This window comes from Epinephelus lanceolatus, chromosome 3, assembly GCF_041903045.1.
Source record: "Epinephelus lanceolatus isolate andai-2023 chromosome 3, ASM4190304v1, whole genome shotgun sequence".
NCBI lineage: Eukaryota > Metazoa > Chordata > Actinopteri > Perciformes > Serranidae > Epinephelus > Epinephelus lanceolatus.
Genome location: NC_135736.1, coordinates 14,472,761 through 14,499,936, shown reverse-complemented (window position 1 = coordinate 14,499,936; position 27,176 = coordinate 14,472,761). Strand labels below are relative to the sequence as shown.

General features: G+C 40.3%; 1 protein-coding gene across 1 annotated transcript in view; it reads right to left on the bottom strand.

Annotated features, from left to right (window-relative positions):
- LOC117255019 (sphingosine kinase 1-like) overlaps window positions 1-23,560 on the bottom strand; it is a 55,141-nt gene extending 31,581 nt beyond the window's left edge. Inside the window, exons 1-2 of the mRNA XM_033623558.2 lie at window positions 23,036-23,560; window positions 1,637-1,786 (exon numbers count right to left, since the gene is read on the bottom strand). Coding sequence (XP_033479449.2) covers window positions 1,637-1,786; window positions 23,036-23,459 — 574 coding nt within the window. The 5' untranslated portion in view covers window positions 23,460-23,560. The remainder of the gene's footprint in view (window positions 1-1,636; window positions 1,787-23,035) is intronic.
- Window positions 23,561-27,176: the final 3,616 nt, after the last annotated feature.

Below are 27,176 nucleotides of genomic sequence, written 5' to 3'. Positions count from 1 at the left end.
GGTAAGGATTATATATCCTGCTCAAGGACACTTGAGCATGTGAGGACTCATAGCGAACTGATCCCGGCCTCCTCGGATGGACTGACTAACCACTCTTATTCTGCTGCCCACACACTTAAGTACATTAGGTGTAAATTAAAAGCAGATTCACACCACTCCAAAGCAAAAATGTGGTGAAGTATGGAGGCATGTAAATGTGCCACATGACAACTATGCACACCGCGTCCGGTGCCAGTTATTCATGTTGCTGTGCTCTGTTCTCATCAAGAGAAAAAAGTTTGCTCCTAAACAGTGCCTGTGTCCACTCCATACAGCAAAAACCTATTCAGACAGAGAATATAATCCCAAAAGCAAACACCCATGGCTCCGCAGTCCTGTTTCTCTGAAAAATATACTCTCCATGCAGTTACAAAGATTAATAGTCTGCAACTACACCAGTCAGTAATTCACCAACCTTATCACTCTGCTGCACTGAACATCAGACCTGTGGTCCGACAAACGATCACCCGTCCATGAAGAAATATGAGTGGCTTGTTCTTCCCTGGGGCTTAAGCCTTCACTACCAATGCACTAACACTGCTGCATGGAATAGTGCATAATGCTAACCAGGGAAGAGGGACTGTTTAATAAAGGTATGACAGACTAGCACCAAGCAGTCAGATGTCATTATTCTGCGTAATAGTAGCCATATGCTTCTGTTTGTTTGAGACCGTGCCTAACATATAATATGAGCACTGCATATCAGCTACATTAGCATCTTAATCGTGTCCTCGATGAAACAGAAATCAAACTGATAAGACATTCCCCATTTTGGCAGCAAACAAGCTTTAAAAGGTAAAAACCCATAACATCTTTATTTATAAATCTTCTGTGCAAATTTCATTTCATTTCATCCTCATTTTCTCATGGTGGGTGAAACTGAAGAAAAAACTTGGGGAGAATAATAAATCACAGTTTTCAAAAAATAATGATTATCCTTAAATGAGTACGAGCAGACTTAAAGCTGTTAGACACATAACTGTTTTGTTTTGGGCTCAACACTAAGTATGACAGCTGCACAATATGAGGACAATATGCGATATGCTATAACACTGTTGAATATCACAATACTGATATCAATTTGCATAATTAAACAGATATTAAAGTGTACAGCTCTTGACTTGGACTTGCACAATACCAGTGCTTGTGCAACGTCATCTCTGCCATAACCAGACAATTGACATGCTCTTTTTTAGACACCAGTTCATCACTGGTATGCACACTTTTGCCTGCACTCATCTTGTCATAGTAATGAACAGCAATAAGTAATACAGCAGCACTAGTGTTATAAACCTCACTTGCATGCATGCAGATTCTGACCAATCAGACAATGGCTAAAGGCGAGGGCTCTGTCAGATTGGCCAGAGAGTTACAGTATGGCACGTACCAGACAAAATAGCTCCCACAGACAGAATGTAATTTAATGTGTTGTTATTATATTCAAATTCCACGTTGCATTCTTTTGCGACGTGTTATTCACGCTAGGTGACAACGCAATGACAGTAAAATATATTGTGCAGCCCTACTGAGTATCCTTTATATTGTCATGCTGTGCTGTATGTCACCGTGTGTGTGTGTACTTGTGCCCCCGACTCACCGGTGATGACCAAAGTGTGTGTGACTCCCGCCTCGTTGAGCATTCTCTGAATGTGGTTGTTGTAGAGTGTGAGCGCGTGTCCTTTCCCGCTCTGTGGGTTCACCAGCAGCATCATCCGGCTTGGACGAGACAACTCGCTCATCAACACCCCTACAGAGGACAGACAAGACATGGTCACATCTCCACAACACTGCACCATATTTTTTAAATCAAAGCTGGGTTATTGTTTGACACCGCAACCTGTAAAGTCTTGTTTGTTTGTTTTTCAGACCACATGGAGTGGCGGCACAGTGAGCGGACAGACTATCCTCACAGTGTGAATCTAACAACAGCCTGATGTTCAGCTTTGGAAACCTTAACCTCAAACTGATATTTCCAGCCCTGTTTAAGAAATCTGTTTTTTTAAAGACAGACACAGACAACCAGGTTTTTTAAGTGCATTCGACTGAGTGTAGGTTGGGTAAGTAACCTAAGAGCCATAGCAAGGAACATTTCTACAATGGAGGGGAGCAGGAAGGACACATGGGGATGTGTACTGGGAGATCACACACAAATTGCACCCTTATCTCTCCTAACAGGCTTTGGCAACGCTACTGTAAAGTAAATTCTACAAAAGGACAGAACCACCACAGTGAAAGACTGAGCCAGGGAGGAAGCAGGAAACAGTGATGGCAAAATGTTTATACTGTTTGTATGTTCAGCATATATATAGTTTGTTACCTCTTGTGATAATGTGAATTAATGACTGTTGATAAAAATCTGTTGATAAAAACTGTTTCCATATTTAATGGGACTTCTAACATATAGAAGGTTCAAAAACTTCTGTGTTTTGTTTAATGTATTCAATTATGTGTCCCCTGATCCTCTGTGTTATTTTTTATTTTCAGTTTATCTTCTTTTTTTTTGCCAATTTTGCAGCACATTTGCCAGAATAAAATGTTGTCATTGTACGTTTATTTAAACCATGGATACATTACATTTGCACACCTCATCATTTATACCAATTAAACATTTTCACATCTAAAGTGGCGTCGTATATGACCTGACTCTGTCATCAGGAGGTGGAAGGGATGGTGGATGGTGTGACACCTTGGCGAGACTGCTGCCAAGCAGCAGCCCACTGTAAAAAACCAAAACACAACAAAACCAGATGTCTTTAATGGGGGTGGGGGAAAAATCGATACAGCATAGTATCGCGATATTTTGCATTGCAATGTTATATTAATACAAGAATGCCAAGTATAAATCTTTTATTATATACATTATTCATTTTTGCAAATACACATTTTAATACCACTTTCGGTATTGAAATAACAAAATAGCTTGCTTTTTCGGTCCACTAGATGGTGCTGATGTTTTTCCTGCTGAGGTCAGCAGAGGTCTCAGTCAGTGGCATCTGGCAGGAAGTTCATAAAAACAAAGATGGAGGCAGTGGAGAAAAATCAGAAATGCGCCATCAGCGTTTAAATCAAACATCTGGACTTATTTAGGACTTGGACATAACTTACGCGATCTGCAAGCAGTGTCATATGAGGATAATCTGGGAATACTACGAGCATGAGGGCTCACCTCACTCTCCACCATCCAGAGATAGCTTTAGCCGCTGACGGCCAAGCGAATACTAAACCCACTTGAAAAATCAACCAACACTGGACACACTTAGCTTGAAAAAAATACCATCCAACTCTGAGAGGGCTAAGTAAATAACACAGTCCATCACCGTCCCAATGTTTTTTCACCAACACAGCCGTTCCCAAGTGCTACAGAGAAGTGATGCATAAAGTTGAGGAATCTTTGAGTACAGCAGGAAGGGTGGTATAAACTCATGACGCCTGGACTTCAAGCTCAGTGGATTCATATGTGACTTTAACGGCACATTATCTCACAGAGGACTGGAGACTGCTGTCTCACATTCTCCAAACTAGAGCAGTATACCAAGTCACACCGGAGCAAGCATTGCAGACCTCCTGCAAAATGCAGCACAAGAATGTAACAGACGACGCTTTCAGTTAGCAGGATATCTGCATGTGAAGTGTTTGGCTCATGCATTTAATCTGGCCTTGCAGAGGGCGTCAAATCTGTCAGCTATTCAGCTTGTCAGGTGTATGCAGCATTTCTGACAGGTTTTATGATAATGCTGGTCAGTCTGTCTGCTTTGCATCACATTTTGCTGCAGTAAAAATGATTCAAGTCAGATGAACAGAGTGAAAACTTTGTCTTATGAGGTAAAATTGATGTTGACAAAGTTGTCCTTTGGGGAAATAAATTGCAGTTTGGAAAAAGGGTAATAAATTGCAATATATCACAATATATTGTATATTACAATATTGCCATAATATCATGTTGTGACCTAAGTATCATGAGACCTCTGGCGATTCCCACCGTCTTTAAGCGAGCCATTGCTGTGTTTCCTTCTTTTTAGGCACCAAATGTGGGCAATTTTTTAGGGACCCCTACTTCTTTTTCCAGCAGGAATAGCGACGTGAAAAGCAGCTGTTTTTTTCAGAGACATCACTGCTTTTCCAGTGAGGATTGTGCCACCAAAACCGGGTATTTTAAGCCAAAACATGATCTTTTCCTAACCATAACCGAGTGGTTTTGGTGCCTAAAACTGACATGTTAACTGACACGTTAAGCAAAGCTCTGCTGAAACATAAAGTTTCAATGCATCTGCAATAGTAATGTGTGAGTGCTACATATCTGTGGTTTGCAGAAACATACAATGCCAACATCTTTTCTGGTGATTGGGTTGTTATGTGACAGTCAGAGGGAGGAGGCAGGATATGACAGGCCATGGGCTGTCTTTAGTTTATCATATTCACTGTTGTAATAACCCAGGTGCAGTTTTGTCTCATCATTAGACAAACATAGACTTGACAGGAGATTTGCAGATACAAGCAAAAACAAAGGTCAGTTAGACACCATCCAACGCACACGCTACACACACAAAACTAATCCTACACTACTTGCATCCAAAGATGGAGGAGTACAAGAGTACAAAAGAAGCAGCCTCTTTGGTAAATCTTTTAACTGCAGGGTTGATGCAAATCAGTGTTAAAAGTATCATGGGGATCAAACAGATTTCAGAGGGCAACACTGATCTTACACACATCACAGATCCCAGATCTTTTTAAAACATTCTGAAGATTACAGTCTCTCAGAGGCACAGCATGGGGCTAAAGAAAGGAGGAACTGGAAGAAGCTGGTTTTGGCCTTTTCTCCCTCACTGCCTGAGAAGGATTAATTAAAAACTGCAAGCATAAGACTGTGCCTTGCCAAAATATAAGATCATTATTCAATATCTGAGAAGAGATGGGGAGAACTAAACAGAAATATAGATGTGATGGTAGTCAGAGTATGATGATAAAACTGCTCATGTTAAAGAGGAGCTGGTAGTTTGAGAGAGAGGTGATAAGGAGGATGAGGGAGTTGTATCTCAAATTTGAAGCAAACTACTTGACAATTTTCTCTCCTTTTCCCCCTCTCCCTTAAAATATGTTTTTGTGACATCTCAGCTGGGAGAGAATTCAAAGAAAAGGAGAGAGAAGTGTGACGGGAAGCCATCAGCCACATTTGACACGCTGCAGCTGTGGGATAACTTCACAGGTAGGTACAGAGAGTCCTCTCCATCGTAGCAACGGCACGCTCTAGTAAGACTGTTTTCTATGTCACGCCTTGTCAACACACACACACAAAACAAACCGTTTTCGGTGAAGCAGCCCAAGAGGCAGAAACCCTGCAGTGACATTCCTCTCACTTCGTTTTGCAGTCTGCTGGAATTTTTTTTTTTTTAAAGATCAAAACATTGTGAGCGTGGAGGGAGTCCAACCATCCAAACAAGTCTGACAGCTGATGAATGAGTAACAATGGGCGGGAGCAAGTGGAGTGCAGGAATTGGCACATCTAACTAGTTTCAAAAGCTAATCGGCAGGTTTCCTTTAAGCCTAATGTTCTTAACTTCCAGCGTAGAGACCAATGATCCCTGCATCTTGGAATGCAGGGAAACAGGTCACAAAAATGTCACCTCACCTTTTTGTTCACCTTTGTACCTGGAGTTTGACCTGAGTCAGTCATCAGTCTTCCATCAAGGCAGGAAGGTAGGCAGGTAATGCTATAAATACTTTTTTAAAGGCTAACATCTGTTATTTTTAACCTGGACACTATTTTCACATGTTTTTGTGTCTAAGTGACTGATGGGGACAACAATTCAGTAATTATAGTACTGAGCTAGACAAGTGGCAAAACAGGCTGCTATGTAACCACTTAGAGCATGTTCACACAGTCAGTTTAGGTTTACGAAGAGTACTTGGTTTTGCCACTGACAGGCTCTGCTTGTTATTATAAGTGTCTGACAACCTATAGAAAGGATCCCTACAGATATAGGCCTTTTTTATTTGAGAGTGAGATCCTTTTTATTTAACCAGAAACAGCCCCAAAATCACTATTGCCAAACCCACCAGACTCCATTGAAATAAACAGTAATTTTATCATCATAAAACACACTTAATTCAAAGTCAATAAAAAGAAAATAAAGCTCACAAAAGCCATCTTGGTTCATCTTTTCACTGCTCCAATAATCACTAACTCTGGTTTGGTTAATTCACCCAGTGAAAATGTGCTAGCTGTATACACACTTACATTACTGTTTATTTAAATGGAGTCTGGTGGGTTTGGCCATGGCTGTTTCTGGTTAAACGAAAAGGAGCTTACTCTTTAACAAAAAGGTCAACCTCTGCGGGGATCCTTTCTATAATGTTATAAGACACTTATATTAATAATCTGAGACTGTCAGTGGCAAAAACAAGCACTTCTAGTGGACATAAATTGACGCTGCATAATTACCCTGAGAGGTTACACTGCTGCGTGTTTCAGTGCTGGGCCAGTTTCAAAAAATATTGTTCCCATTTGATGCTTACACACAAAAATGTGAAAATAGGATCCAGGTTGAATAATACCTGAACTGAGCCTTTAACTGCAAATAACAAATTTACATTTCCTGTACGGTTTAGGGTTATGAAAGCGCAGCTGCTTTCTCTGTAGGATGACTATTTCTATGGAGTCATCTCCAAATCGTAACGACTGGACTCCCGAGGGAAAAGCCACAGAAGTGCCCTCATGAATCAGCTGGTATGACAGCTGGCACTGAAGGCCCTGACCTTGCTGTCTGTGTGCCCTGACACCCACGCAGACCTTGTTGGCTAAATCTAACCCCATGCCACTTCCTGTGTGCCACCCCTCCCCTTCTCAAAACATTCCAGAGAGCACTATCTATCCATCTGCTCATCTGTCCGTCCACGCTCTGGGTTTCCTTCTCTGCCATTAGCTCGGCTGCAGCCATGTCATGGCATGGAGCCAAAGTGTGACATACATCGAGTACGGCACACTAGAATCAACATAAATGTATTTCACATCCCTCTCTATCTACGATTAAACTTTACCCACCATGCTGGGCATTCTGCAGTGGATTTTAAGGAAAATTCAGGTTTTTATTCGTCATTGAGGGCTGGTGGTTTAAAACAGCAGATAAGTTGTCAGGTTTGTTTACATAAGGATGGGTGTAGTCCTAATTGTGAAGTGATGATATACGTTGCTACTGATATACATATAAAGGTCAGAGACACATAATTTTCTCCAATCTCTTGGTTGGAACAGTCTGTTTCTGCTTAATTATGTTATCAGTTCTTCAACCGCACCACAAATTATGACATAAGAGCATATTGTAGATGGGCCTCAACAGAACAACTGTAGAGAAAAAAATCAAGTAGTACCTTGGATGAAGTGACCAAGTGGATGACGCAACTGCAACCTGACTGAATCATCCATCCTCACAAACAGCAGCCAGGACAAAGAGATGAAAAACTACACTACAACAACAGATCTCCGCTCTGCATCTCAACTACATTTAGCTGATCTGTGATTACAGACGTCTCATCTGCTCCCTTCAAACCAAGAGCATGGGAACTGTCCCAGATCTTAATGGAATAATCACTACTGAGGTATTCGCCATAGGAAATGACAGCCTAAATGAAAGGGAAAAACCCAGGAGCCGGAAAAAACACATTTTCCGTCAAGGTTCCCTATAATAGCTATCTGGGTGCATATAGAGTCTGAGAACAGACAGCTTTCTCAGCTTTGTCTGACAATTTTTGCTCAGTACATTCAGCAGGATGTCAGCTTTCATTAAGCAGACACAGAGATGAAGGTTGAACCAGAAACTTCAAATGTAACATCTTTCACTTTTCCTTGAGTGCAGAAAGTGTTACACAAAAGGGTTTGCTCCAGTCTCAGCACCATAACACAGAACATCTTTCTAGAAAAAAAAGTTTTGTATTTCTACACTTCAGCATTTCTGTTTCCCAACATCAGACATTTTACATGAAATGAAGGTAAAATGTTAACATTATTCAGCATGTTGCGTCCTCGTTATGTAAATGACCTTACATGGTCACTCTTCTACCAAATGCACCATCATTGCTTGCTGACTCACAGTGACTCATTTTGATGACCTGTGCATGTCATACTGGTGTCTCACTCAACTTCCTTTAAATCAGCTCCCCATCAGCGCTGAAGCATGACGAAGCATTAACCGTCTGCGATTAAGGAGTGAAGTAGCAATCTTGATTAAAAAAAGTGGCTCTCATCACACTCAGCTGAGCCCACAAAACACCACTCAGCTGGCATAAATTTGCCACTCAGATGGGACCGGTGCCACTCCGACCACATTTGGTGTCATTCAGGGAGTTAAAAGGCAAGAGAGGAGCTGTCAGGACACATTTTGCTTTGAACGTGCAAATCACTGTAGGAAGAGATGACAAGTGGCTCAGACAATAATTACAAAAACAAAAAAATATGATTTGAATTATTAAGCTAGAATTATCACCCCGCGGTTGTGTGCCTCGGCGTAACAGTCAAGTTTATCATACAGTTTACACCCATGTCTGTGAAACATGAATGCTTCACACACATCTTTCCCCCGGCAGCACAGATCTATACAAGCAGCACAGTTTCAAGATTTTTGTCACCAATTCAGTATCAGACCAAATATCTGTCTGTTCCTGAGATATGACAATGAATAATGGCCAGAAAAGTGTTTCATGCAGAATATTATGATGTCACAGTGAAGTAGACCTTTGACCTTTTGAAAATAAAATATCACCACTTCATCATTTTATTCTGTTTGACATTTGTGTGAAGTTTTGTCATGATTATCATATGAATTCTTAAGTTATGGCCAACATATCTTGTGAGGTCATACTGATCTTGACCTTTGACCTTCAACCACAAGATTCTAATCTGTTTATTCTTCAGTCCAGGTAGATGTTTGTGGTAAAAAGAAATTCCCTTAATGTGTTCTGGAGATAATGTGTTCGTGAAAATAAGATGGATGCAAGGTCACACTGACTTTGACCTTTGATCACCAAAATCGAATCAGTGCTTTGTTGAGTCAAAAAAAAAAAGATTCCTCAAGGTGTTCTTGAAATATTACATTTACCTTGACCTTTGACCTGTGATCACCAAAATCTACTCAGTTCATCACTGACTCCAAGGGGACGTTTGTGCCAAATTTGAAGAAATTCTCTCACGGTGTTCTTGAGATATTGCCCTCACAAGAATGATATGCATGGATGTACTGACAACCCTAAAGCATAATGCGTCCAGGTATGGCTATCACCATCGCTGCTGTGGTTGGGACGTTACTGGGAACAGCTCAGAAGAGGTTGGGATTTCATTTAAAGGTAGCGACAAGGTGCCAGACTGTAAACTGCATGCATCCAAGAGGAAGCTATGAAAAATCAGCGATTCAGACAAATTTATTGGGTATTAATTTAGTTGGTGATTGTTTTAATTGTTGTAGGGGTGGGGGCATATTTACATAATAAAATCTAATTCATTAAGTCTTTCTTATCATTAACCAAGTTGAATCTTTTTTTTTTCTGAAACAGCCAAATAAATAATGTGTCTTCTTGACTTTGCATAAGAACTTATTTAATAATAGGATGTAATCCACCCAGCACTGTTGTGTGTCAGGGGTGCCTGTGTAGGTGTGTGTTTGTACGTCACAGCTCTGAAAGGGAGCAGAGGAGATCAACAGACAGACAGAACATATCACTGAGCTTGGTTCAGTTGGTTGGGGTCACCCATAAATAGTCGACAACTAATCGATTAATCTTTGCAGCTCTATTTCTGACAGCTACTGTATCTCTCAATTAATTAATTAAACCACAGAAGCGTTGGCAAACAACTGGCAACATGGCTGCAAAGCCACCAATACTGACAATTCCACCTAAATAAAATCCATTATTAGCACTAATAAAATAAGTGCCTAAGTATTAAAAAAGGAGCACGTTTTTTTTTTTTATCAGATTTCACTTGTCAAAAGTTTCACACTATTCTACTGATGTACAGATGGATGTACAATGTCAAGAAGTGCAGCAACCTGCCCGCAAAATCAGTGACAAAAAAAGACTGCAAGCTTGTAAACATGACTGCAAACAATTAAGGATTGAAAATGTTGAAAAATATTCACTTGGCAAGTGTTTTATGAGGAGGAAGTCAACACAAATGTTAGCTCTTAAAGATACACACTGTGCAGTGCCACTAAATCTCAACAGATCCTTGGTTACACAAAGCAGCTTTCACAAACTGCTCCGAGTGACACAGCAAAATTATCTAATCTAGATTATCTGATTGGTGTGACAACACGGGTTGCACAATCTTGGAATAATGCAGAACACTCCCGAGTCAGAACAGCAGGAGGTATTCCTGTTCCTCTCATTCTGCCGACACTGCTTGAAAGCAGCATAATAATGTGTCCTGCTTCTTGTCTGCACACACACAGCAGGTCATGGACATCAGACTGAAAATAAAAAACAGACCTAATGCATGGTGACAGAGCACCCCACCACCCACTGCCGCCTACTGTGCCCACTCACAGGTTTGTGTCCCACTGCTCTTACATGTTTGTCTCAGTGGTGATGAGGGCTCTAAGCCTTTACAAACACCCATTAGGAGGGAATCCAGTTTCAACATTAAAGAGATTAATGGATTAACATGTATTTGACCTGGCTCTTATGCCCTGCCTGCCCCCTGTAATATGACAGATATGTCCAATCGCAATCTACTAACTGTTAGCTTTGTCCCCGGCCAGTTGAGGGCAACTCTTTATTACACATGTATGGTCGTCTGTATTTGCTGTAGTCTGATGTATGAGGCAGAAATCTTGTGTTCAGCACTAAACAACCAAAACAAAAAAAAACACATAATCACAAAAACAATATGTTTCAGCTGCTATCAGTGGCTGAAGGTGACTTAAACTGCTGGATTATAATTTTATGTTGGATCTGTGTCATCATTTCACTCTGCGCATCTGCATTCAGCCAGCTGAATTTCTAAAAAAACATCCTCTTTTGCAGACACAAGATCGTCATCGTGTTGCAGCACGGTGTTCAGCCTCTAAACCGAGCTTTACACTGTAGTTAACGACATACCAACTGTAACCTCATGATAGCAATTTAGAGATACAACACAATGTCTGGGATGTTTCCATCATGATTAGAGGTTCAGCTCTGCTACGGGTCATCTTAAACTCAAATATCATTCATAGTGACGAGCTTTATTTGGAGCCTAAAGGTTTGGATACCGACCTAACTGCAAGTCACTGTGGATCAGACCGGACCAGCGTTGCTACTGTGATTAAATGTGCCCACATTCTTCTGAGTGCATGCACATGAACCGTATCAGAATGTGTACAGTTTAATTTTAGTTATATGACACGTTGTTTGATTATTTATATGCCACGTTTCTATGTACAGTGAACATTTAGAACAGCAAAATTACTTTTATTTATGTCAGTGCATTTGGATGGTATTTTACAGACCTCTGACCTTATGTAAAACACATAAGTGGACCTTTAGTTACAAAGATTGAGTATGCAATTAAAAATCCTTTATTCATACATGGATAAAACCAACACGTTTCAACAAGAGAGTCGTCATCAGGGTGTCACTGAATGAGCTGTCCAGTCGTTGTTTTTTATCTTTATTTATTTTTTTTACAACTAACTACATAGTGCTTTAACCCAGTGTAGCACTCCCTATTTTTTCCCTCATTTTCAGAAAATATGATAATTGAATACTATTTTCTCTGCACCAATAACCTGAGCATATTGGCCTCATTCCTTTCAAAAATATGGAAAGAAGGCAGTGAGCAACAAAAGAAGAAATGACCCCCCCCAAAAATTGCAAGAGATTAGTAAAAAAAAAATTAAATTAAAGTAAAAACAAACAGATTAGTTTAAAAAAAAAAATAAGTGAAAAACAAATAAACAATGATATGACTTGGAAAAACTGCTAAAACTTATAATAATTCTGTAACACAATCTTAAAATGTAATGATTATAATTGTAAATATAGTTTTTACCTAGGTCTTTTCTTTTTTTATCTGCTTTTTAAAATTAATTTTCTAAATCTATTATTTTTTTGCACTTTGCGGGACATTTCTTACCAAGTTGCTCATCGTGTTTTCATTGCCTTAGAATGAGCCGTTTATATTTACGTATGGACAGGTCCTCTTCCATGGAGTCCGCCATGTTGTTTTCTACAGTAGCCAAGACTGGACAAATTAAACACTGGCTCTAGTTTTCGTGTGTGCCACCGCAGTTCTCCTATACACTTCGCCCCCAGTAGAAGTTTGGGTTTGTCGCAATGTGCAACCTCACCACCAGGTGCCAGTAAATCCTACAAACTAGACCTTTAAGTACGATTTTGAATACAGGACTTTTACTTGTAACAGAGTATTTTGACACTGATATATTGCCTACTTTCACTTACAGTAGCAGACAACAATCAGGTAAATTGTAATAAAAACTACATTATTTATATCTTCCTTTCACATCCTGTAATGATTAATGTTTTCACAACCTTAAGGGCTGTAACATAAGGATACGATTTGTGATCGTCGACTATTTCATTAGCAGCTTCATTCAAATACAGTTGAGGATTTGGTTTGATTTTCTATGTTTTTCTCATTTGATCATAAAGAAATGTGGGCATGATTTTACTTCTGGGTTTTACAAACCTTACAGATCAGAGAAATGCATCAAACATTTAAAGACCTGTCAATCATTCTGAGAGTAATACACTATTTTCATATTTGTTGGTTGGACTAGCCTTCAGCTTGCAGCTGTATCACAGGCTGTATCTTTAAAAGACACCTTGTTTACCTAACCAACCTCACTGCAGTAGGTGCAGCGAAGTGATGACCCTTGTCCGTAATGTTGTCTGTAAATCAAAGAGTGGAAGCTGCTCGGGCACACAGCACGTTTCTGCTGAGCCAGAACCACAAAGGGTGTGGAGGGAGAAGGAGGAGGAGGAGATGGTGGTGGCAGTGGTTAGCTTGCTGTAGATCTATATTAGGAAAGGCGGAGAGTTTACGACATTGAGGTTTTTATTAAAATCATGCTGCACTGTTTGTCAACCACTTGTCTATACTGTATCTCCTGCGTTGTTATTATAATAAAGAGATGCATATGTTGTGAGACAGGGACACAGCTGAGGACGTAACCACCGTCTGTCTCTCCCATATGGGTATTTTAGGCTGCAGGGTCGGATTAGGCTGCATGAAAACAAACTTTCCAAAAGTCTTGGTTATATTGCTACTAAATTCATGTTTAAAATTATTTTTAATGGGAACTGGAGTTTAAATTTTAACGTCAGCTCGGTTAGCACTATGTTCAACTGTATGTTTACTTCCTGCTACTATCAGTAATGATTTTTTTTTAAAAAAGGAGAGAGATGAGAGCAAAACATGACATTACTGCAAACTGTAAAAACAAAACAGCTAAATGCATATAAAAAGTGCTGTGTGCCAGTGTATGGAGGAAACTGACTTCCCACCATAAAAAAACCCACAACCACATGTTCTTTTACCAGGCAAAGACAGACTTTCTCTGAGGTGAACCAGCTGCTCTGTATGCCCAATGGTCAATTAGTGGTTGTTGTTGTTGTCGGCGTATCATAGAATGAGTTGAGAGGCCGTTTCTGAGAATAGCAAACTGGGTGAGCACCGAATGCTTTTCTACGCTTGGTGGTATAATGTACAGAAAGTCTTCCACCAGCCTGAGATGTAAATATTCTGCCACAACGATGGGAGCAAAGTTTGATGGGGTTTAGGCTGGAGTGTATTTGGCCAAATTTTACTGGCATACTCCATCATTTAGACTTGCTTGTGGTATGAGGGAGAGAGGGCAGCACACTGTCATTACAGACACAGAGCTGCTGTGAGCCCCGAGAGCCGGAGAAAGCTCCAGAGACGCTGAATCAGAGGTCTCGACAGCACGTCAAGCTCTATCGCAGTGTGGATCCAATGAGGAGTCCTCAGGGAGAGGGCTGCTGCTGCCACTGCTGTCTGACCACACACACACACACACACACACACACGCCTCTAATATTCCAGAGAAAAACACATACGGGACTGTGCTGATATTGTAACCAGATAACATCAGATCTTTTTATGCCACTGTAGCAGCAGGTGGAACAAGTTGTTCTGAATGAAACATGTGGTTTCTGTTGTAAGAGAATCAGGAAGTTTCGTCATTCTCGCTCATTCAAGACTGATTAATCATGAGGGTGTGATTCTTGATGGACCAGTCACATGGTTTATCAGCTTCAGACATCTGAAAAGAATGTCCTCTTCACAAATATGTAGTCACTGTCATGACCAGTACCTTAGTTTTGGTTCACACTCCCCAGAGCTTAAAAGACATACCATAACTCAAGAACTGAAAACCTACTGTATATACTATATGTGCAAATATTAGTGAGTGTGTTCATGCATACACTTAGTTTGCACTGACTTAAAAAGCAGTAACTTTTCACAGCACAGGTTGACTACAGGTATCAGACATAAATTTAATGCTTTTAAGATTTTCATTTTGTGTGTGTGTGCCTTTGTCTTATTCTGTGTCCCCTCTCTAAATTCGGACTCTAAGTTGCAGAGTGCATAATTGATCAGTCGAGATGAACAGAGCTAATCAGCTCAGATCGGTAGATGAGAGGAGCAGCTGCTGCAGAGGCCAGTGAAAGCCAACTTTAAGACCCAGTGCGATGAATGTAAAGTTTCACTGTAACTTAAATGTACTACTGCTCTGTCTGTACCCAGAGTACACTCTGTGCTCTGAGAGCGGTGCAATGAATAACCAAAAAGTATATGTAATTCAACAGCATTCCTAATGAGTGGTCCAGCTCTAAAAATGGAAAATCAAAATGTTGCGGCAGATGTTGTCATTGTGGTGGGCCGCCACAAATAAATGAATATGTGAGAAATGCTGAATGTTAAACTATAGAAAAAGCAGCAAATTACGTCATTTAAAAAACTGGAACAATCAAATTATTTACATTTTGCAGCTTTTAATTTTTGAATTTCTCATAAGTTATCCATTGCCATAACAGCAGCATTACAACCACTATGCATTTGGGAAATAATTTAATCTATTGAAACAATAACACAACATGTCTTTCCACCTCCTCTGCAGTAAGTTCCAGAGATGTACAGCATGTTGAGTTTGTCCCATACATGTAATATTCATTCTCTCTGGATCTCACAAATGACCCACGTTGTTTCATTTGTAGCCCAGGAAACACAGGATGTAAGACATCTTAAATCACAGTGTAATAGACGCAGATAGAACAGGTTAGATGTTAAATTTCTTATTCAGTATTAGACAAGCTCCCTTTTTACATCACAAAGGCATCAGATAATCACAGGACTTAACATAAATCTCTTCTCTTTGCTTGTAACAGAGCAAACAAGCCATTGTCCCAGCTTCAACTCTGTCTCGGCTGGAGGTAATGTATTAGTAATAGCATTGACTGGCTTAGAGAGGCCTGGATTTTGCTGCTAAAAAGAGCAACGTGGGTCCCCCCCGAGACTGTCGAATAAGGTGCCTCTTATCTGACTTTCCATCACTGCCGTTTCCATGGTTTCATACTTTTACTAATAGCTTTATTCAGCTATAGTGCATTAGCACAAGTCACAATGACAAAGTTCCCCCTGACACAGTAATTGGTCATTCTAAAACTAACTTAATGTCACTATCAATTATAGAATCTTTGTAAATAAATTTAAATTCATAATTATATTAATTCGCATCATACTATTACTACATTTATTAACCTATTAAGACAGCTTAGCTTACTCAGCATCAGCACAGTCATAGAATTGATCTGGTAGTATCACAAGAGTGTTGGTGTTGTTTGATTGACCAGATATAATCTAGGTAACCTAGATAAATTAATTCACATCAGTAATGTGTTGTAATTCACTGTCATTCGAAAGCAGCAGCCAAGTGCTCAAACCAAGTGACAACCCAGAGTGATTGATTTAAATCAATGCTAGTAACCCCTCTGCCTGCTGCCATCACCTGACTCATTATAATGATAATGCTGTCCACAGCTGAACTGAATCCATTTATTGACAACGTGGGATCAATACTATTTAGGAGACACTTGGCAATGCATCTGAACTGTCAGCTGTATTTGTCAGAGCCGGGATGAAATATATGAGGATCAGTGCACTGATACACAGAGAACTAGTGCCAACAAAGACTGATGCTTGTGTCACCTCATGTCACCTCGCATTACACCACAAAGACTCGAGCCAACAGCTAGCTGACCGTGACAAGCAAGTATACACTGCACTTCCTCTTGTCCTCCTCATCATTTGCAGACAACAAAACAGACTAGTAAACCATATTCAGACACATGATACAGTCTCCGGCTTTTGTTTGATATCTTGTGTTGCCAAAAAATGCTGTTGTACATTTCTGATCTGTCGTTAGTGCAGTTAGCTTGTTTACTGTATTACATGACTTTCACTGTAATACTGAAACTCTCAAACTTTATATGGAAAAAAGGAACGTACAATCCAATATTTGTATTGAACAGCCAAGTCTGATTCAACTGACATAATTCTGAGTCAGGTACAGCCCTATAAAACAATGACATCAAACTCATGCTGCTAAGCTGCTGGAAACTTGCAACAAGGAGTCATGGCAGAGAGGAAGAAACAGTCAAAACATGGCTTCATTTCACTTAGAAACAGGACAACAGTGCTGCTTGTAATATCTGTAAAATGATCATTTTAAATAAGGCTGGAAACACTAGCAACATGCTGAAACATCTATCTATGCAACATGAGCTTAAATTACAAATATGCTGCGTATTTGACACTCGTCGAGGATAATATCACATGTTATAATAACACTAAAGCCATACAGGCTTAGCAGATTTTTTATTTGACTAACAAAAACCTTAAAGAAAACAAATGTCAAATATTCTGTCATTTCATCTATAGTGTGTTCAGACTCAGAGATAATAAAGTGTGCTTCGATGCTGAAAACCTGTACGGGCCCCCTTTTTTTCCACAGAGAAAATTTAACAGGAATCAATAAGAGAATGGATAAAGACTCAGATCAATGAGCAGAACTGATAATAGCATTTATATCAATACAATCTTATCAATTCCTATCCCTGATAATCATTCGGCTCAGACTATAAATTGACAATAGTGCTGTAAAATCTTCCCGTGCTGTATTCATTTGTATTCTGTGACCTGTCAGACAGCTCTCCCCTCTCAACACCAAAGGCGACCCAACAGCGCCACAGGGCCAACCGACAGGTTGTTGTCTTAATAGACGCTTGGGGAAATGTTCATTGGCATGCGGACTAGTATTGATGCCATTAAAATGAAAGCGTAGTCGTCAATCCCTTTGCCATAGAGCTTGACAGTATCACCTATCAGAGCCATGCTGGGCAACCTTAGCATGTGCTAACACACCCAACACCTGTTTGTATTTGAACAGTATACTGTAGATGTAAGAATGGTCAATCAGAGTTGGCCTTTTTGGTATAACATTATCTACGTGTCAGAGGTAAATGGATCTGGAGAAAACAGATGCTTTGTGAGGACACTGGAAGTCAGGCCAATGATATGTGCACCAATATTGATGGAGACAGGCAGCACTGACCTCATTTAGACTAATGGTTTGGATGCGGAGCCCCTGAACATGATTTAGTATGGTTCACAAGGCCGCTGGCGTAATGAATAACTTACTGTAGACTGCTTTTTAAACAGCAATCCTGTCGTCACATTCCAGAGATACCGAATACCCCGCAGCCTGAACCAAGCTGCTGCTGACCACAAAAATGCTGAAAAACGTGACACTTCGGCAGGTAGCCCAGCAGCAGAATGTATGGAGCCCATATCTTTGTTTGACTCTGTATCCTCCAAACTGTTTCTACAGTCACAATAAGAACACAAATAAAACAAATCTTAAAATATGACCCACACAGGTTTCTTAGTAAGGTGGTGACTAATGTTATTTTATTATTGGTATTAATACACTTAATTAATAAAACAATAATGAAAAATGCCAGTTATAAATTCATATTGTTTGACCATACAAGTCAACAAGAAACATTAAATGTTTTTTAATACCATTTTTACGTAAGCAAATAATTAAGCTTTTAAGCTTAAGCTTTTAAAAAGGTGCAAAATAAAAGTACTGCATTTCCTGTTTAAGTCATTATGATTGTGAATTACTCACAATGTTGTGTTTATCTCTCTGGAAGATGTCTGACGTTTGTTTCCTGACTCTAATAAGGCTTGTGAGCCAACGGTTTAGCGATGTTGGTATTACGTGATATCTTGGTGTGGTCACAGATCAAGAGTCTTCACAGTTGCCACTTGAGGGGGGCAGTCAGTTCAATGTCCACCCAGTGAGCAGGAGCCAACACAGTAGCAGCGGCTAACATCCAAAACATTCCCAACAAACTTGCACTGACACCGAAACAGCTCAGCATTGTCATTACACCAGTTAATAACCATGACGTAATCAGTGCAATTGTAACAGTTAGCCCAGTGATTGTGTGTGTAAGTGGGCTCTGTCCCTGGTGTGGAGCTAACATTCCCTCAGCAATAGTCTCCTTGGGAAGGCGAAGGCGGAGGAACTGCGGGGTTCTCATGATAAACAGAGAGCGAGAGCTGGGCAAGTCATAAGAGTAACGTTAGCCTACTATGGGCCATAGTAGGTCAGTTGCCTCTATCCAGATCTTTGAATCTGCCCACTTCGAGTTGACTAACTTGTCTGGCATTGTGACATGAAATGGCAGTTTCCTAATTAAATTAAAAACCAACCAATGAGCGCCGCGATGGGAGGAGTAATAACAATGGCAAAACAAAGATACTCTTTAACAAATAGATAACCCATTACAAGTTTCGCCAATGGTACAAAATGGCACATACTTCCAGTTTCCTGAGTGGACATGGTAATTTCTCCCCCACATACCCCCACCTCATTTGGAAGTATAATATACATTGTGTGGATGGATGAAAGCAGACTTAAAACAATATAACACAGTGTAAGATCACATCAGTTGTTGCCAGATCTGGCAAGAGTTTGGTGCTAAAACAGAGACACGCCATTTCAGCGTCAGGTTGGGACTTTACTTCAGTAACTAGGGAGCAAAGGGAATGGTCTTAATCTGTACTCACATTCACTTTTTCCATTGGAATAAATGGACTCAGGACCGCTGCTTGTCTCCTAAAGAAGGGGGGCAGTGGCGAAACCCGGGTGACACAGATATAGGAAATGAATCTAAAGAGGGCCGTCTCAGTATATCAGTGGTCTCTGGTTAAAACAATTGATTCAATGGATTCAAATAGATCTTACATTTGAATGTTCCAAGATCGATCTTTTAATAAATGCCACTAATCTCGTCTGCACTGAAGAGGCTCTGGCACTAAATTACTTATCGACAAGCTCCAAGATTACTGGCTCATTTATCTGCAACTGTTAGCCTACTTTTTAATGTTTTGGTGTAATTTATTATCATGCTCTCCTTTAGCTGTCTGTGCGTCGGGGCTGCTCCTCCACACAAGCATGCACGCACACACACACACACACACACACACACACATAAAAACAGAGCCAACAGCAGAGCCGACAGGCTGTGGTAGAGACAGGGAGGTGAATATTACTCCAGTTGAAGAAAACTAATGTTGCACTTTATCAATACACCCGTTCAGCAAGCATATTTGAATCGGCTCTGCCCACAGTCTTATCCATCTGCACTAACGTTGTGCTTTACATGCTTTATGTTGCTAAAAGCAACTCACTGAGCTGATGTAAATCAGCTAACTAGCTTAATCCAATCAAATCTGCTAGCGACAGTCGTCAACTTCAGCTGACAAAAAAAGTCGATTGTTAGCTAGATATGAAAAGCCTGATTTTGTATATTTTTGTGCAACATGGCAGGTGTAGCATCAGTAGCTAAGCTAAGTGCAGGGTCAATTGTTCCAGCTCCAGTTTCTAACATTCCACTTTGCATCCATTGGGATTACAGTTCTTTCGAGCAGGACATAAAATCATGTCTGCAAAAATGCCTCCAGACACAGCAGGTGTTTCACAGCAAAAGACTGGGTTTTTAAGTGAGGATCAACAGGGCGGTGGTACAGTCGAGGTGTATTATGTGACTACAGAGCAAGTGAAGCCATGGAGACATTTGTGTTTGGTTCTCTGTCCCAAGGTAGAAAACTTGCTTAGTCACTGTCTCAGGTTATCTAGGCAGTGTAGTGACTCACAATGTGCTTCAAAGAATATAATACTGTCTTCTCTCTTGCTAAAAGTCTGCTCTTTCCCCTTCTGACAGTGAAAGGCAGTATACAATTGCAGCATATTTTGTCTCGTTAAAAATACATTTGTGCAAATGGGAGAATGCTATCTGGGTCAGAGAGTGCCAGTGATACTATGGCTGTGTGGAGGGAAAAGTTTGTGTGAGGCAAAAAATGGCGTTTTATGTTTTTCCTGCGTCGAGCTGGGACAGCAGGAGGACAAATAATGAGATAACTTATCTTTAGAAATCTCCAATTAGAGAACATTCCCCACTGGAGTAATTACACCTCTGGCACTACATGAACTCAATAGCAGTAATATTGCCTCACGTTTCTCAGGTATCCTTTATATTCAAACAGTTTGTTTGCAGACTGGAGTTACTGTAAGGTGACTCTCCATACCACACCAGTCCTATTGTTTTATTCATATAAGGAGCAGGTGAAAGGTCGATCATATTCTGTGAAACTTAGGAGATAAGATTCCGGTTCTATGCAGAATACCTTATGACATGTCTTGACATGATGTGAACTCAATAGCAGTAATCTCTTGTGTTTCAGGTGTCTTTTACATCAAGAGGGATTATTTGAATTCTGCTACTGAAATGTGACTCTGTACCAGACCACTCCTGTTGTTTTATTCATTTAAGGATAAAAGGTAGCGGAACAACTGCCTTTAGGTGGAGCTGATGATGTGATGAGAAACCAGATTGGTACAGAAAATAAGCAAAGAATACTAGTAGATATTTACATAGCTGTAGGGCAAAATCTATGTCAATAATTACAGTTGAAATAATTAAATATTGTAAGTGACATTGTGATTGACAATTTCCTACAGTGTTGTGGTTTGACTTAACAGTCGGATGGAAACTCAATATTATCTCTACCTTAAATTTCATCACTATTAGACATTCCTGTAATGAAGCTACAGAATAATGTGGTACGCAATAGATGTTATTTGTGTCCTGCACAATCACTCCTACTCTTAAAGGAGTATCATAATCACATTTATATAATAGTACCTATAGTATCAGACAGTAGAGTTTGTACACATGTAGGCAGTGTGGCTGCAGTATTTGTACTGGTATTCTTTCAAAAATGCACTTAGTTAATCAGTTTATTTAATCATAAGGGAGAAGCCTTGGTACCTCTCCTCACTACAGGTCATGGAGGTCATTTCTCTAAAGTGACTAATACAAAAGAGCCCATAGAGGGATTAATGTGTAAATTGATGGCCTGATAATCAACAGCTATTTTGATGATTGTCTAATCATTTAAGTCATCTTTTAAGCATTCTCATAGGTTCCAGCATCTCATTTGTGAGGATGTGCTGCTTTTCTTTGTCATATGTGATGGTAACCTGAAAAGCTTTGACTATTTGCTGACAGAGACTAAACACATGTTTAATCGTTAACATAATTAGCAGATGAATCAGTATAATCAAAATAATCAATATAGCTTATCAGTTTTGCTGATACATTTTGGAGATGGATGTAAAGTCAGTCTTAACATCCTTTCAGTCTGCAATGGTAAAATGACTGGTTGCAAACAGAAGGCAAATGAGGCTTGAAAGGGTAACTTCTGTATTTTTAAACTGGGTGTTAAAGTGACTCATTCAACAACTTTTGAAACTGGTGCAGTACTGAGTGAGAGGGCTGCAGTTGGTTGCGGTGAAACAAGCTGCAATGTAATCACTTGGGGCAATAGCGCACTCTCAATATATGTCCACTAAAAGTGTGTGTTCTTGTTAGAGACAGGCTCAGATTATTATTATAAGTGTCTAACAACATTATGGAAAGGATCCTTACAGAGACAGAGCTTGTGTTAACAAGTAAGTTCCTTTTTGTTTGACCAAAAACAGCTCTGAAATTGCCATTGCCAAACCCACCAGACTCCATTTAAATAAACACTATGTATTATGTATAGAGCCAGCATATTTTCACATCTAACTGGGTGAATTAAGGGTTTATTTCCACCAAACCACAGTTGGTGATTGTGAAACAGTGAAAATCGAACGAAAATAAAACTACTGTTTATCTAAATGGAATCTGATGGCTTTGGTGATGCCGATTTCAAGGCCGTTTCGGATAAAACACAAAGGATCTCACATCAACAATAGAAGATATGTCTGTGTAGGGATCATTTCCATTATTATCAGACACTTCAAATAACAATCTGGGCCTGTCAGTGGCAAAACAAGCAATTTTAGTGGCTGTAAATTGATGATGCACAATTGCCCCAAGTGGTAACACTGCAGCCTGTTTCACTGCTGCCAACTGCAGCAGTCTAGTTTTCAAAAACTATTGTAGCCATAAAAACAATGAGAAAATTGGGTCCAAGTTGAATAATACCGAAGTTGCCCTTTAAGACAACACCAGCAGACCTAATCTTGACGCCCCATGTGTAGAAGGTCCCCAAATTGAGATCTGATTTAAAGTTAGTTCAGTAGCAATATGTTGTTGCTTTTATGGTACAGTTTTATAAGTTACACTGACTGCTTACTAATCAATACAATGCAAAGTGAGTGGGGATACCTGGGGGTTATTGCAGTAAGGTGCCACAGCTCACTGAAATACATCTTAGTTTCTTTTTCTACATTGTCACTTGATGAACACGTGTAGATACACTCAGTCATTCAGTCGGTATCTATTCCTGCCCCAGGACACATAGCTTTAATGTAACTTTAGAGTGCTGACAGTAAACTTTACCCTCTTGTTGCTAACGGACACTCACCGTCTCTTAGGTACCGTTGCCCTGCAGAACGTTCTCGGACAGCGCGAGCCCACTTCTCCGCCTCCTCCAGGTTAGCGCGCGGGTCCTGGAGCGCGGCGAGGCGAAAGCACTGCTCCGCTCTCTGCCGCGACACCCCGGAACTCATCCAGCGGCGTTTGAGCGGGTAGAAGTAGACTGCCAAGTACGCTGCCGGGTCCGCGTTGTCATCCTCCCGGTAAGCCCGGCAACCGACGCAGTCCTTCAGGCTGAGCACCACCTTGTTCCGCCCGACAGGTGCCGAAGTGAGCTTCTGGACGATGAGGTCGCTCTCGGTCAAGCTCACGGCACACCTGACTTTTCGGTTACCAGTGACCGTGAATTCCCCGTACAGCGATACCGGGTTGATGCTGGTGTAGCGGTCCGGTTCAGCTCTCCTCGGGTCCATCCTGAGCGGACGGGGGAGACCGAGACGCGGGGGGTCCGGGATAAAGCAGCACCCTCTCTGTCACATAGCTACCCGCCTGAATGGTGCGAGCGAAGTGGAGACTACTGAACTGCGGCTGACAGCCTGCTGCTCGGACCGGTGTCAAGAAAAACGGAATCGAACGCACCACTTCCGGCTACATTTCAAAATAAGAGCCATAGTTAGGTACCACTGGGGACACTAAAGCCTTGCTAAAGATTCCCCTTGCAGTGACTTGCAACTACTACGTACACAGAAGCATAACAAGTGGCATAAACAGTAACTAATAACACACTATATCTCTCTATAAGCATCTCCCTCTCCTTCTCTCCTCCACACGCATGCACACACCTCCTGACATTTTCCTTATAGGTCAGATACACGGCATAGTTTTACACAGTCCATGGCAGCAACAGCCATGTTTACAACAACAAAGTCACTATAGAAACTCAATAATATCTCACTGCAAAACACATCTAACATGTCAATAAAATAATATTCCTCATAATATAACACTGATTGACTATGCTAACATGCTGATGTTTGGCAGGTATAATGTTTGCCATGTTCATTATCCTAGTTTAATGTGTTAGCATGCTTAGATTTGTCACTAAACACAAAGTACAGCTGAGGCAATGTCATTAGGCATGATGTTATTCCTGATTATTCCCAAGAGGGTTGTGAATATTTGTACCATATCACATGGCAAATCATCCAATAATTGACAAGACATTTCACTAAAAGACCCCAAATGTCAAACTCTGGATGGCATTAGGGAAAAGTCAGGGGATCACCAAAACTTTATGCCAATACATGAGGCAGATGTTAAGATATTTAATGAAATTTCTGATCTGCTGGTGGCCTTAAGCAGCCTTCACACCCAAGATTCCCCTTGCAATGACTTGCAACTTGCAACTGCGTGCACCCATTCGCAACTTAATGGCCTTGCAACGTCATGCAACAGTGCAGTTCACAACGAGGCACCGAGCTGAGACTGGCTCTTGCAACATCATGTAAACCACTGTTGTTTCTACAGCAACAGGTGTAGCATAAAGGTGAACAGCACAACAAACCCCAGAGAGCACATGGATGCATCAGCAGAGCGCCCAACTCTTCTTGCACAAACCAGCCTATACAAGCTTACAGGGCCCCTGAGGTTCTGGGGCCCCAGAGAAGTTGCCCACTTTGCCCATTCAGCAATCCAGCCTTGCTGGGTGTTAGTGACAGTATCAGTGGGTTCTTAATAAGCACTGAACATGGTCATGGTGCATGTATTTTCCATTAATCAGCCTGTGATGTAGGAGACATTAGGTGAATACAATGCGTTTTAATTAACGAGGTGATAGGCAGACAACAGCACTACTGTGAGTCTGAATGGGTCGTAGCCACACTCTCAATTCAGGACAATTAAACACTTTTTTTAGAGAAGATAATTTAGTAGTTCACTTCTAACCAGTCATTTTTAGTCACTGATTTACTCCACATATACTGTCACAATCCACAGAGACTATCAAAGGACCAGTTCATGCTTTTATTTTGAAGCTCATAACCGACAGTTTCTCTGAGCAGTTGCGGGTGTCTCCTGCTGACTTGACGCATCTCTGCTCAGCCGCATCTCAGGTTGAACTTTGCTGTTCATTAGTTCTGCCCGTAGAAGAGAGGCGGTCTGCTGCCCTCTAGTGGTACTATCAGGGAAACACCAGGTTAGACACCGTAATCATCAGTATCACATTAAAATAATTTGGACTAATTATCTGTATTTACCATATTAATAACATAGTATTCTATTAATAATATTCTATTATTATTTACAGGCTATGTTAATGAAGACAATCTGTCCTTCATGAAGTGACGTGGGGTTGCTGTGGTCTTACATGCTTAACATAAGCAATAATGGCTCTGCTCTATTTAAGTGTCCCATTAAGTCATAGCAGTGTGACAGCGAGCCAGCAGGCACAAAAGCAAGACCCTGAAAATCAAGCAAGTTTAATTCATCTGTCATTAATTGTATTATTTACACTCATGATATTCCCTCTGTGGTATATCAAAATGTCTTCTGGGAAAAAGGCCAGTTTAAAAAAGCTTGTTAACTGACGTTCTCTTTTGACACCTGAGACAAATGTACAGAATATCTGCTATCACTATTCGTATCAATAATACAAGCAATGTTCTTTTCTGAACACTTCCTATACAGTTATCTGAGGCATTGTGACCATACTGTATTGTGACACTGTAAAATGCAAATAATGATTTACATGGAGCCAGAATCATGTTACATATTGCACTAACATTTCAGTATCCCTTCAGTCTGACAAAATGCACGTCTGTTAATCATATCTTAAAAAAACTTTGAGAGTTAATATACTAAATGGGTACAGTAAGAATACAAAAAGCTATTTCAGAAATTAAAACTAAATGCCTCTTGTCTAGAAGTTTGTCTGCCCTTCAAAGATGGATTGTGCCTTACATGATTGCTGAACACTGACGCAACATCCTTATCAAACACTGTAGCAACAAATGACCTCAGAAGATTAGAGACGGGGAGTGCAGCTCTTTGTATTTAATTAGGTTTCCCACATGAATACAAATGCAGTTTAATTAGTGATAACTGGAACCAAACTCAAGTTCTGATGAGCAAAACAAAAAGTGTAATTAAAAATGTGCGTTTCATTGTCATGGTGTCCATTCACATCAGTGAATGTCTGTACACACACTTCCACATAAGTGGGACTGCAAATTGAGAAAATGGCATTGATTTATTTGTTAAGGGATAATTTACAGAGATTCATGGATGTGATTATATTTTAACTGATTTCAGTTTAGCCTCCATCAGACAGAGGATGATGAAAACAGTGAGGTGTGACTGAGGATGAATGAAAAATGATTCAGAAAAATATCATCTCCAAAGAACAAATGCATTTTAATAAATCCCAAATCCATTAAACAGTGGCCACTGTGGTGCCAAACAGTGCATTTACTCGAGTTCAGTGCATTTAAGTGACAGCTGCAAGTCACTCTGCAAATTAAGATTCTAAATGAAAAACATGATGACTTAGCTCCACCAAGTATATTTTGCTTTTTCCATCATCACATTTAGGAGTAAAACAATCCTGATGATCTATATAAGTAAACCTTGTATAGACATTTTATGTGTCTGCTTCAGTTTCCTTCAAATGTTTTTGCAGATCAAGAAAGCAAATGTCCTTTTTAAGTACTAATTGACTGTATACTTGTATATACTGTATTATATTTCTGACTTACTGAGGGATGATGTATAGGCTGCTATGATACCCATGGGGACGGGGACGATGTGATATAGCACCACAGTGATTATGTTGTATTAGGCCAGGAGCCAGGTCCAGCTGTCAAGTTGTTGTCTGCTACCTTTTTTTTTTTCACTATTATTTCCTGTTCGCCTAAACTTTACCTTACCATCACAACTTTATAACAAGTACCTCCAACTCTGGGCTATTTGGTCTCTCAGGGGGCCAGAACTACTTTTTTGGGAGATGGCAAAATGATGGGAATGCAAATATTAAGGTATTACAACTGCATTAATAGTCATACAAGTATGAAGTCTGGCATGGAGGATCCTGAAACCAAGGAGGAAGTAGCTTTCGCTGCCAGTCTATTTCAAAATATCCCCCAAACATCATCAAAATTTTATGTTTTGCAGCAGTTTATGGTGAATGTCATTCA